General features: G+C 44.0%; 2 protein-coding genes across 2 annotated transcripts; one reads left to right on the forward strand and one right to left on the reverse strand.

Annotated features, from left to right (window-relative positions):
* Window positions 1–529: 529 nt before the first annotated feature.
* Mrpl9 (mitochondrial ribosomal protein L9) lies at window positions 530–5681 on the reverse strand. Its single transcript, XM_070013674.1, has 7 exons — window positions 5523–5681; window positions 5182–5338; window positions 4248–4372; window positions 4000–4050; window positions 1734–1835; window positions 1205–1288; window positions 530–1073 (listed from the first exon to the last, which is right to left on the reverse strand). Exons 1-7 carry the CDS (start codon window positions 5664–5666, stop codon window positions 939–941), a joined length of 798 nt encoding a protein of 265 aa, XP_069869775.1. The 5' UTR covers window positions 5667–5681; the 3' UTR covers window positions 530–938.
* On the forward strand, window positions 5668–11465 carry Oaz3 (ornithine decarboxylase antizyme 3). Its single transcript, XM_070013812.1, is given in 7 exon segments — window positions 5668–5786; window positions 8565–8741; window positions 9009–9069; window positions 9071–9148; window positions 9901–10076; window positions 10531–10616; window positions 11208–11465. Coding segments are annotated over 7 exon segments (840 nt in total). The 3' UTR covers window positions 11351–11465.
* The last annotated feature ends 36 nt before the right edge of the window (window positions 11466–11501 follow it).

The raw sequence follows: 11501 nt of genomic DNA on the forward strand, positions 1-11501 counted from the left end.
TGCATGCAAGGCAAGTGCTCTACCACTGAGCCACCTTCCCAGCCCTTATTCAGATTTTTTTTTTGAGAAGCAAGAATCCATTGTATAAAGGCATTGTGCTTATTCACTGATGACTTTATCAATACATCTAATGAGAGTTAAGTTCTAAGACCAAAGACAAAATCCAATTTTCAGGGGAATTAACTCATAATAACTGTAGGACATAGCAACTTAATATACTCTTCTCCTTTTTAGCCACAAACCTTCAGTGGCTCACAAAAACATCTTACAGGCTAGGAAGGTGGCTCAGTGATAGAGCGCTTGTCTTGCATGCATGAGGCCCTGGGTTTGATTCCTCAGCACCACATAAGCAGGAAAAGCCAGAAGTGGTGCTGTGGCTCAGGTGGTAAAGCACTAGCCTTGAGCTGAAGAGCTGAGGGACAGTGCCCAGGCCCAGAGTTCAGACCCACAACTGACCAAAAAAAAAAAAAAAAAAAAAAAAAACTTACTTTGGATGTCCTATTCCCAGTATACTGAAGCCATTAAATAATACCTAAAAAAAAGAACACAGGTCTTTATTTCTGTATGATATATAAATGTTCAGTTCAGATGATGAGAGCCAAGTACTAGAGATGATGGCTAGCTCTTCTATTTGCTCCAGTTAACTCCAAGGGAAGAGGCTAAATAGGATCCAGACTGTTTTAGTCCACTGCAATGCAACATAAATCTATAGTCTAGTACTTCCTGAGCAGAACTGTCCCAATAAAGCCGGATGTGAGAACTGTTGAGAGGTGCAGATGGTAACATGGAAGAGTCAACACAGACATATGCCTTTCAGTCTGGCATGTCCATATGTTCTCTAAAACCCACACTTTGTCAGAGCTAGGAGTGAGGCCAAGGTGCCGGCTCATTTTTACTCCACTGTTCCTGATTCTGCTTTGCAGAACTAGAGGGGAGATTCAGATTGTCTGGGAGTCGGTGGAGGGCAAGGCCTTGGTAGCTTGCTGAGCTAACCAGTACTTATATCTTTTGGTCTTGGGCTTCTCAAACATGACCACAGACATAGGAACTCTCACAGTGTCAAGTCCGTTTACCTGGAAAAAAACAAAAAACAAAAACCAGCACAAAAAACAGTCAGGCAGAGCTAACATTACCCAACTCCATCTTTTCATGTTGATGTTTCTCCCAGTGAGAAAAAGGGAAAAACAATACTTGAAACACTCACCGTCACCTCACACCAGTACTCGCCCCACCGTGTGATAGGCTCCTCTGGTAACTTTAATGCATGTGGAGCAACTACAACACCAAGCTGGGGGAAAAAAATCAGCGAAATGAATCCTTAAGGATGCCATTTCAGGCAACCACATAAAGCTACCTCCTCTACAATTTCCTGTACAGGAGAATTTATTCTGGTTGATTTCATGGAAGGATACAAAACTGACCACAGCAGAGAAACTTAGTCTGACTTTCCAGAAAGGGAGGTGAATTTACAGATAGAAACTCATTAAAATCACTCTCACCCATGAGAGTAGTAATTCTCCCGTAATTCATGTATTCCCAGGCTCTCCCTACCTCCTCCAACTTTTCCTATCTTTAAAGTCTGTTATCTCAATCCTTTCCCTCCCACTCCCTGCAAACCAAAGAATACTTTTAACTCCAGCTCGATGCTCATACCCTTCTGGAATGAAGGATTAAAGTTGGGGCTTCCTTCCCAGAGGAAGCACTGTCTCGAGGTGGTGTTTTGAAACACTCACATTCTTGAAGAAGTGGCGGGCAACTATTTCAGGGTTCAGCTCCCATTTGACATTGTTCTTCATTCCCACTTCTAGGTGACAGCCTCTCAGAAATTTTACTGTCTGAAAAGAATTATAAATAGGGACTGAGATTTGAATTGGAGTCAAAGGAGAACAACCATTTGTTAAGAGTCACATTGTCTAGGGCTGGGAAGGTGGCTCAGTGGTAGAGCGCTTGCCTTGCATGCCTGAGGCCCTGGGTTCGATTCCTCAGCACCACATAAGCAAAAAGAAAAATCCGGAAGTGGCGCTGTGGCTCAAGTGGTAGAGCGCTAGCCTTGAGTTGAAGAGCTGAGGGATAGTGCCCCGGCCCAGAGTTCAGCCCCACGACCGGACCCAAAAAAAAAAAAAAAAAAGTCACATGTCTGAGAGTTCAGAAAATAAGGACACAATTTCTGCTTCATACTCAAGATGGGGAGAAAATGGATGGGAAAGATAGATATAGCCTTATTGTATTGTGGCTGATAAGGTAAAAGGATATTTTAACAAACCTTTTACAAGGATGTCACCTATATACACTACTGTACCAAAGCTAGGAACATTAGTCAGGATCATCAAAAAGGACTCCCAGTATATCTAGGATGGAATGGCCTTTAAAGACTGTTATTCATGGGCTGGGGAGGTGGCTCAGTGGTAGAGTATATGCCTAGCATTCATGAAGCCCTTGGTTCAATTCCTCAGTACCACATTAACAGAAAAAGCCAGAAGTAGTGCTGTGGCTCAAGTGGTAGAATGCTGGCCTTCAGCAAAAGAAGCTCAGAAACAGTGCCCAGGCCGAGTTCAAGCCCCAGGACTGGCCAAAAAAAAAAGTTTCTAGATCTTTGGGGCTGGAAAGGTGGCTCAGCGGTAGAGTGCTTGCCTTGCATGAATGAGGCCCTGGATTCAATTCCTCAGCACCAAATACACAGAAAAAGCTGGAAGTGGTGCTGTGGCTCAAGTGATAGAGTGCTAGCCTTGATCTGAAGAGCTGAGGGACAGTGCTCAGGCCTAGTTCAGTCCCCACTGACCAAAAACAAAAAACAAGACTGTTATTCATACCATTTTAAATGGACTTGTACTGCTACCTGCACCAACTGATAGTTCTTTTTTGCTTACAGAATGAAATATTAATTCATTAATTGATGATTCAAAATGTTCTGCACATCCTCTTCTAATCCCCTTTCTAGCCATGTTTCCTAATATTATACTATGTAAATCCTCTGTTTTTCCTAGACTGGTCTACTTTGTTAAAATGTGCCTTAAATTTCTACTTAAACTTTTTCTCCTTTAAGAACACTTTTCCCAGGAGGAAAAAACTGGGAGACAGTGAGGAAGGGGTAACACTATGCAAAAAGAAATGTACTCATTATCTAACTTATGTAACTGAAAACCCTCTGTACACCCCCTTTATAATACATTTTTTTAAAAAGAACTTTTTCCATTCTCCTGGACTGTTCAAAGCCTACTGATCCCATCTGAGAAGAGGCCCTCTGCAGTCACCCTTAAGACCATTATGATGCATGTAACTCTTAAAATGTACTGCATTGAGTTTACTGCCTTCTCAACTCTACATTTTACTTATCTGTAAATGATCCTAAAGGTAGAGACTTCATCTCACATTCGTTTGTAGGGAAGACAAGAAGGTTACTGGGCCCTGGACTTGGGGCCTCAGATGTGCTATGCAGAAACTCATCATTGAGCCTTGTCTCCAGGCCTGCTTTTCTCTGGTTACATTTGAGATAGGGCCTCACTTACTGTCCTGGTCCATGACAACTTTATTTCAGGCTTCCCATTGTTGCTGGACTGATAGGTTCCTGCCATCATCAGCAGCTTTTTCCACCAAGCTGAAATCTCCTGGACTTTTCTGTTCAGGATGACCTGAACTTCAGCCCTCCCTCATCTCAGCCTCCCATGTAGCTTACACTGGCCTAAGGGCTTGAGAAGGGGGAGGGTCTTGTGAACTTTTCTGCCCATGCTGTCCTAGAACCATGATCCTCTCATTCTGTCTCCTAAGTAGCTAGGACCACAGGCATGAGACATTATTTACTAGGTTTTCACCTCACACTTTCATTGGGTTCCCTATGTCCAGATTACCTCAATAAGCTATGGTACTTCATATAAAAGACCAGAATTTCTCAAGAGGGAAGTAGCACTTCTTTCTCACACTCTAGTGTGTATAATCAGGAGATTCTGAGGAAATCAGGGAGCTCTCAAGAAGAGGCTGGTGAACAATAAACTTTCTACTTACTGCTTCTCCTGCCTTGGTCTGGATTTTCTCTAATTTTCCTTGTTGTCTCAGCTAGAAAAGAAATAGATGAAAATTAATTAAACCTATGAGTTCATGTTAAGTAATATCAAACTCTTATTATGCCAGGGATAGGCAGGATTCTTAGATTCTTATTCTTCTATTTAAATTAAATATGGAAGGGGAGGAAATTCATAGAGAAAACTTTTCCTTAAATGTTTTGTTCCTCCAGGTTCCTTTTGTCCACTCACCAATTTCTCCTCTTCAAATAGCTTCTTGTTTTCGGGGGATGCATACACAGCTAGTCCCTGAGGAAGGAGTTTATTACGACCCACAGATTTTTTCACTGAGACTAGGTCACCACGGACTCCAAGTTCTGCCGATGAGAACAAGAAAAACTGGGTCAAAAAACTACATGTATCACCAAAGAGAGATAACTGGCTTGGGTTATAGCTCAGTGGTAGAGATCTTGACTAGCATGACCCAGGCCCTGAGCTCCATCCCCAGTTGTGTGTGTCTTTGGGGGTAGCAGTAGGGGAGGTACACTTCCATATTTTCTTAAAAGTTTTCATTCTTTCCTAAAAACAATTGTTATATTTAATAGGAACTACACTTGAGAGACTGGTAATTGTTTCTTTAGGGCCTTACTTAGAATTTTAGCATTCTGGGTATGACTTGCTGTGAGTGAGAACCTGTTCAGAAGAGTTCATTATTTATGGAACAAACTGTCAGGTCTCTCCTTCACAGAATGGTATGGTTGCATCCACATTTTAATTTTCCAGTATCACAATCACAATTTTCTTTTTGTTTTTGTTTTTTCCCTGTCGGTCATGGGGCTTGAACTCAGGGCCTGGGCATTGTCCTTAAGCTCTCTTCTAAAACTCAACTCTAGCACTCTACTACTTTGAGCCACAGCGCACCTTTCGGTTTTCTGGTTGTTAATTTAAGAGTCTCTCGGACTTTCCTGCCCAGGCTGGCTTTAAACCGCGATCCCCGGACCTCAGTCTCCTGAGCAGCTAGGATTTAGCGGCGTGAGCCACCGGCGCCCGGCTACAATGACAGTACTTTTAATGGCTTCCTTTCTTCACATATAGACAGATATTCTACAAACTAGAGAAAGGCAAAACAGCGAATGTCAAACAGGATCAGCCTGAGGGGGCAAGTACCTCCGCGCCCAGGCCTTACCGTCCACAGACTGCGTGAGGATGAGCTCCAGGTTCTCTTTGGGCCCGTGTTTCGTGTCCTCCACCAGCCGGTAGACGCGGTGTCGCCGGTGCAGGCGCGGCTTCCGGCCCTCCTTGGCCAGCGGCACCTTCCACCAGCGCTCCACGATGACCGTGTCCTGGGGTAGGGAGGCTGGGCTGAGTCACCACCAAGAGACCCCCGCCCCCGGCCGGCTGCGCCCCCAGGAGAGCCCGCCACGCCACGGCCGGGCCCCTCCAACTCCCAACGCGCCCCAGAAATGACACTTGGACGTCAATAGCCCCACGAGTGTCCAGGACCCCAGAGCCCAAGCCCGTCCTCACCCGACGATGGGAGAGACCGAAACCGCGCTGCAGACTGTCTGTCCCCCCGTCAAGCCGCGGCCGGAGTAACTCCCGGGCTCCCCCCCGCAGCAGCGGCACAGCCCCGCCGGCCCGCAGCAGTGCTCGGCCGGCGGCCGCCGCCATGATGCCGGACTCAAAGGAAGACCCGAAGAAGGACCCCGGCGCCGGCGGCGGGAAGGGCCCCGCTGGGGCTGTCCGCGGCGCGCCTGAGCCGGCGCGCTGGAACCGGGAGGCGGCGCGGGGGTGGCCGGGACGCCCCGGCGCTCCTTTCCCCTCTGCGCTCCCAGCTTCGGTTTCCGGTTTTAAGGACAGATAATGGAATGATAATTAGCGCACTGACACCGGACAAGAAACTGTCTTCTTCTTGGCTTTAGAAATCACGGGGGCTTGGCTTTAGCTCCAGGTGTTCTCAGAGGCCACGTCTCAATCTGCCCGTCCTGTTTTCTGCTTGGGGAGCAGGAAATGCTTCTCTTTCCATTTCCTCCTGCTTTAACCCTGTTGTTACACTAAAATACATCCTTGCCAAAACTTTCACTTTGTGAGACTGTGTGTGTGCGCCAGTCCTAGGCTTGAACTCAACCTGGGCACTGTCAAGGATAGCCCTCTACCACTTGAAACAGCTCCACTCCTGGCTTTTGATATTTATTGGAGTCTCACAGACTTTCCTACCCAGTCTGGCTTTGAACTGTGATCCTCAGATCTCAGCCTCCTGAGTAGCTAGAATTACAGGTACGAGACACCAGAGCCTGGCTGAAACTCTTCTTTTTGTGAGACACCTTGACATGTTTTTATTATATCAAGGACCTTTGATTTTGTTTGGAAACTGGGAACATGAGAGAAGACCTCATCCATTCTCCAGTGACATTTCAAACACGTTTGTGATGATCATTTTCTGTGTGTGTGTATGTGTGTGTGTGGTTTCTGGAGCTTGAACTCAGGGCTTGGCCTCTGTCCTTGAGCTTTTGTGCTCAAGGCTAGCACTCAACCACTTCAGCAACAGCTCCACTTCTGGCTTTTTGATGTTCATTGGTGATAAGACTCATGGACTTTGCTCACATTTCAGCCTCCTGATTAGCTAGTATTATAGACATGAGCCACAGGCTCCAGGCTCAATGTATACTCTCTTGAACTGTTCTAGTTTTATGCTATTTATAAGCCAAGAATTTCCAAATTTCCATCTCCATCCAAGACTTCTCACAAATTCTATATAAATATCCAACTGAGTATCCATTATCTTCCCCTATGTGGCTAAAAGACATCTCAAAGTTAAAACTGTCCCACACTAAAATGATTTATAACCCCTCCCTCAAACTACCCAACCCTTAGCCTTTCTCATGCCAATTGATGGAGACTCCATTATTTCAGTTCTTAGACACATCTTAACTCCTTTATACTATTAGCAGGAAATTCTGTGGGTATTCCAAAGTATTTCAGAATTCAACCACTTGTCACCATCTCCCAGAAATAAGGTATCCCCGTAGATAAGGGGTCTTTTATAAAGTGGAGTCAAAGCATGCCATTCTGCAATCATTTCCCCTTTATTCAACAATGAAAGGCCATACAAGTGACAAAGTCTCTATAATCTCACTCCACAAGCTCTCATTGCTTGTATCAGCTCACTCATTGATATTGGCTATCTTACTATTTCTTAAAAACACTAGGATCATTTCCTATTTGGGGCTTTTACACTGGTTCTTGCTTCTTAGTGGGCCTCTCATATCCAGATGCTTGGCTTGTTAACAACCTTAACTCATTCAGGGTTTGATGAAATGTTACTTTTCCAGTGAGGCTTATTTAAATCACCTTGTTACTATGCTCTGCTGCTGCATTCCCTTCATGGTTCTTTACCCAGCTCTATTTCTACAGCAGTCTTCTTCTAATATTACTTATATTCTAGGTTTGTTCTTTTATTCTTAGAAGTTCCACGTGGCAGGAATCCTCATTTTCTTTACTATTGTATCCCAAGCACCTAGACTCACAGTGCCTGGCCTAGCGCTCTCTCTCTCTCTGTGCCTCTCTCTCATACACACACAGCTTTCTTTCTGTGTGTGTGCTTGTCCTGGGACTTGAACTTGGAGCCTGGGTATTGTTCCTGGGCTTTTTTGTTCAAAGCTAGCACTGTACCACATGAGCTACAGCAGAATTTCTGGCTTTTTGGTAGTTAAATGGAGATAAGAGTCTTGTGGACTTTTCTGACCAGGCTGGTTTTGGACTGTGATCCTCAGATCTCAGCCCCTCTGAGTAGCTAGGGTTACCACTGTGAGCCCAGTGTTCAATATTTATTCATTCAATGTTTATTGGATGAATAAAGAATATATAGATGTTCACACTGGTGGTCTCAAAACCAAGGTTTGCTAACACATCGTTTCAATTTTTTTTCATTAGCTTTTAAAGAAGAGTTTGGCACAAATTCTTTCTGGTTTTGGTTGAAAAAAAAAACACCATAAAGTCTGATACCACTGGCTCTGTATGGCAACCAGATGAAGCTGAGTTGTGTTGGTATCTTTTAAATAGGGTGTGAGTTCATTTTGTATGTAGCCCTGCAGGTCTAACTATATTAGCTGTCCTGGGCCCCTGGAGGTTTTCAGTTTTCCATTCCTACCCTACAAGATAATGGAGAACTTCAATAATCTGTAATGCCTGTGTAGGGTAGAGATGTTAGTAAAAATATTGAACAGGAACTAAATAAGCAAATGTTCAATTAGAGTCCTGGAACTATTCTGCAGTGTCGGAACTCTTAAGTGGTGGGTTTTAGAAGGAGGTATCCCAGTGGAAGGTCCAGGATGGGTGAGCACAAGTGCTTGAAACGAATACAAACTTTAAAGTATTTAAAGTACCTCTGTCAAGTGAATATGCAGTCGGTTAAAGAAGAGGGTGGGGCAAGCAGCAGCAGAGTGGAGTCCAGTGACATAAGGGCTGACTCAGTGCTTGTGTCATAGTGCCTTCCAGGTCACAATGGGCAAGATAGCTTGAACCTCTGCCGCTCGTCTCTGAACTTCACTTTGCCGCAGGGAGGCACTGAACAGAAAAACTGCCTTGTTACAGGTCCCGTCCCTCTCTCTACTCCCTTTCTTATATCAAGAGGGGAAAAACACGGAACTACCTCTACCCAATCTGGTCACCATACGCCTATTATCTTTACTGTTACAAATACCGGATCACCCTCCGGGAGAAGATGCTGCCCTGTTGTTACAGAAGGTACTTTTTTTTTTATTATTTATTATAAAATGTAGGAAAGAGGAAGAATTTGAAAGTATTTCCCAACTGGTAGCAAAGTTGGACAAATCTAGCATGGGACTTGCACAACTTTCCCATTTGACTGCTTTGGAAAAATAGGCTGGTCCATAGATGATACAAAAACAGTATCAGAGGCTAGTCCTGTGTTCCTAGGTAATCCTAAGTATTTGAGTTATAGCCTAATCAGATTCGAATGTAAATTAACTTTAGGTTTATTTTCCCAACTAGCATCACTTATAAGGAACAGGAGGACTTGACACTCCGGCCCCGTTGCTGCCTCCAGTGCTCCTGAGTCCCTAGGAGGTCTCCAGGTGGGCAAAAGCACTGAGCAGGAAAAAGAGCACAACCAGCTTAAAGAATTGTATTCGGTAAGTGAAATGTGAGCTGAGGGCATGATAGGGGCAGAGTGCTAGTTGTAATGTTTAGAGGCCATTAGCTAGTTGGAAAAGTCTGTCATAGAAAATTAGAGGTAGATAGTACATTGGAGCTGAGATGTAATAATGACTTGCTTTATAGACATATAGACTTGCTTTATAGGAATATGGGACATAAAGCTGTTTAGATGCTGACCTAGAATCTAGAACTCCTTCATTTATCTTTATACCATATTGCAAGTAACATTCCGAATCATGATCTTAGAAAAACAGCTTGAGAGAAAACCGATATGAGAAAATAAGTGGAGTAAATAGAATAGATGATAAGGCTTTGTTTAAACAGTAAGCTGTGTACTATGGTACACATCTTGTAGTCCAAGCTATGGGGGAGCTGAAGCCTGAAAATTGCTTGAGTCTGGAAGTTCAAGGCCAGGCTGGGCAACATAGTGAAACTGTCTCAAAACAAGATAAAAATAAACTGTAAATATTTGTACATTTCTCAATTAGTCCTTGGGATGAGATCAGCATCCAGTAACACCCCATAGACTGCAGATCTGATATCAAGTAGAACTCTTAACAGGAATGGTTTAAGGGAGACTTTTGAGACAGATTCCACTTCTCCCAGCTTGTCTCATTTGACTCATCTTGCTTCCAGAGGCACCCAAATCTGTACAATTTGACTTGTGGACACTGAGGCAGTAGACTATAATACTTTTGGTAAGAAGAATATGATTATTATTTTCCAGGCTGGGAACCTGACAGTGCTGTCTACTGACATTCTGCTCCACCAGGATCCAGTTCAGTTAGACTTCCACTTTCGCCTCACCCCCCATTCCTATGCCCATTGGCACGGCCTTCTTTCTGACCACCGACTCTTCCTGGACATCCCATTTCGGGCCTTGGATCAAGGCAATCGGGAAAGGTGATTCAGCTAGGATGAGCCAGTTGGGGAGGGAAGGGATGAAGGGATTCCATCCTTTTGTTGTGTCACAATCAGTAAGTGGGCTGATTCAAGAACTGGGTAGGACACACAAATCAAGTAGCATACAGATAAACCTGTGATGTGACCCAGAACCTTTGGTGTTTAAGGGAATAGAGCCTATGGGAAGTTGCAGGACTGATTCAGAAACATAGAAATGAGAATCCAGAAATAACAGAATAACAAAAAGGGCTTTCCAGCTTCTTGTCTTAATAGACCTTTCTTCCTAGACTTTTTCTGTGGTTTATATTTCATTCCAGTCATAATTCTTTGGCTTCAGAGAAAAAGCTATCAAATCTAGTTTAAAAACTTTGATTTCTTGGTCTGGGCAAGTGGACAGCAAAAGCGGAAAAATTTTTCTAGACCCTGAGTTGACTTGTTCTCTCTGGCCCTCTAGTTTGACAGCAACATTGGAGTATGTGGAGGAGAAGACTAGTGTGGACTCTGTGTTTGTGAACTTCCAGAACAATCGGAAGGACAGAGGTGGGAATCTGCTGTTTTTTTTTTTTTCTTGTCCTTTCTATAGAGGCAGCCAAAAGCTTATTTTCCTTTGTTAGAGTCTCTTTCCTGGTATTTCAGGGATTTTTCTTCTCCCCCACTACAAAAGAAATTAAATCACTCAGTATTCTGTTTATGCACATTGTAGCTGAACTAACTAAAAGTCCCTGGAGGCAGTGTCAGAGTTAGACTGAGGGAGCAATGATAAAATTACACAGAAAATTCAAGAGATGTGGTGGACCAGGCAGGAGTTCAAGGGAATGTAACATTCCTTATGTGAAAGGATTGGGCACAAAGCCAGAACTGGAATACATTTAACCAGATAGATGCTGTGTTGAGACTTCATACACACAAAATTAATCTTAAATTTAGTGAAGAAAAAGTTCTAGGAAGTCTCACAATGAGAGAATTGAACATCAGAAGTGTTAAAGTCAGGGCTGGAGCCTAGGTTTGCTTCACACCAAAACACATCCTAAATAAAGCCTGTACTCTACTGCTTCCATAAATCAGATCTCTGAGGGAATAAATGGGATGAGCTAATCACTTGTTCTAATCATTTGTACTGTCCTTTTACAGGTGCCCTGCTTCGGGCCTTCAGCTACATGGGCTTTGAGGTGGTCAGACCAGATCACCCTGCCCTTCCTCCCTGGGGCAATGTCATCTTCATGGTGTATCCCCTAGAAAGGGACCTTGGCAACCTGCCTAATGCGCCTCCCTAAACATGCTTATTCCATCTCTGTGAGGGGCTGGAAGCCTTGATACACGGGACTCAAGACCCCTAGGATGTGACTCAAAACAACTCCACCCTAGGAATAAAGGGTAGTGCAATCAAAATGTGTCCGCTGTTTCTTGGATGGAGGGGGTAGTGAT

Source organism: Dipodomys merriami, unplaced genomic scaffold (assembly GCF_024711535.1).
Source record: "Dipodomys merriami isolate MVZ:Mamm:240054 unplaced genomic scaffold, mDipMer1.0.p SCAF_92, whole genome shotgun sequence".
Classification (NCBI taxonomy): domain Eukaryota; kingdom Metazoa; phylum Chordata; class Mammalia; order Rodentia; family Heteromyidae; genus Dipodomys; species Dipodomys merriami.

Excerpts from the sequence above, each read along its gene's own strand:
- Mrpl9 (XM_070013674.1), bottom strand. The coding sequence starts at position 5,666 with ATGGCGGCGGCCGCCGGCCGAGCACTGCTGCGGGCCGGCGGGGCTGTG. Across the intron at positions 5,339-5,522 it reads TCGGTCTCTCCCATCGTCGG|GACACGGTCATCGTGGAGCG; the intron begins GTGAGGACGGGC and ends TCCCTACCCCAG. Across the intron at positions 1,074-1,204 it reads AGTACTGGTGTGAGGTGACG|GTAAACGGACTTGACACTGT; the intron begins GTGAGTGTTTCA and ends GTTTTTTTCCAG.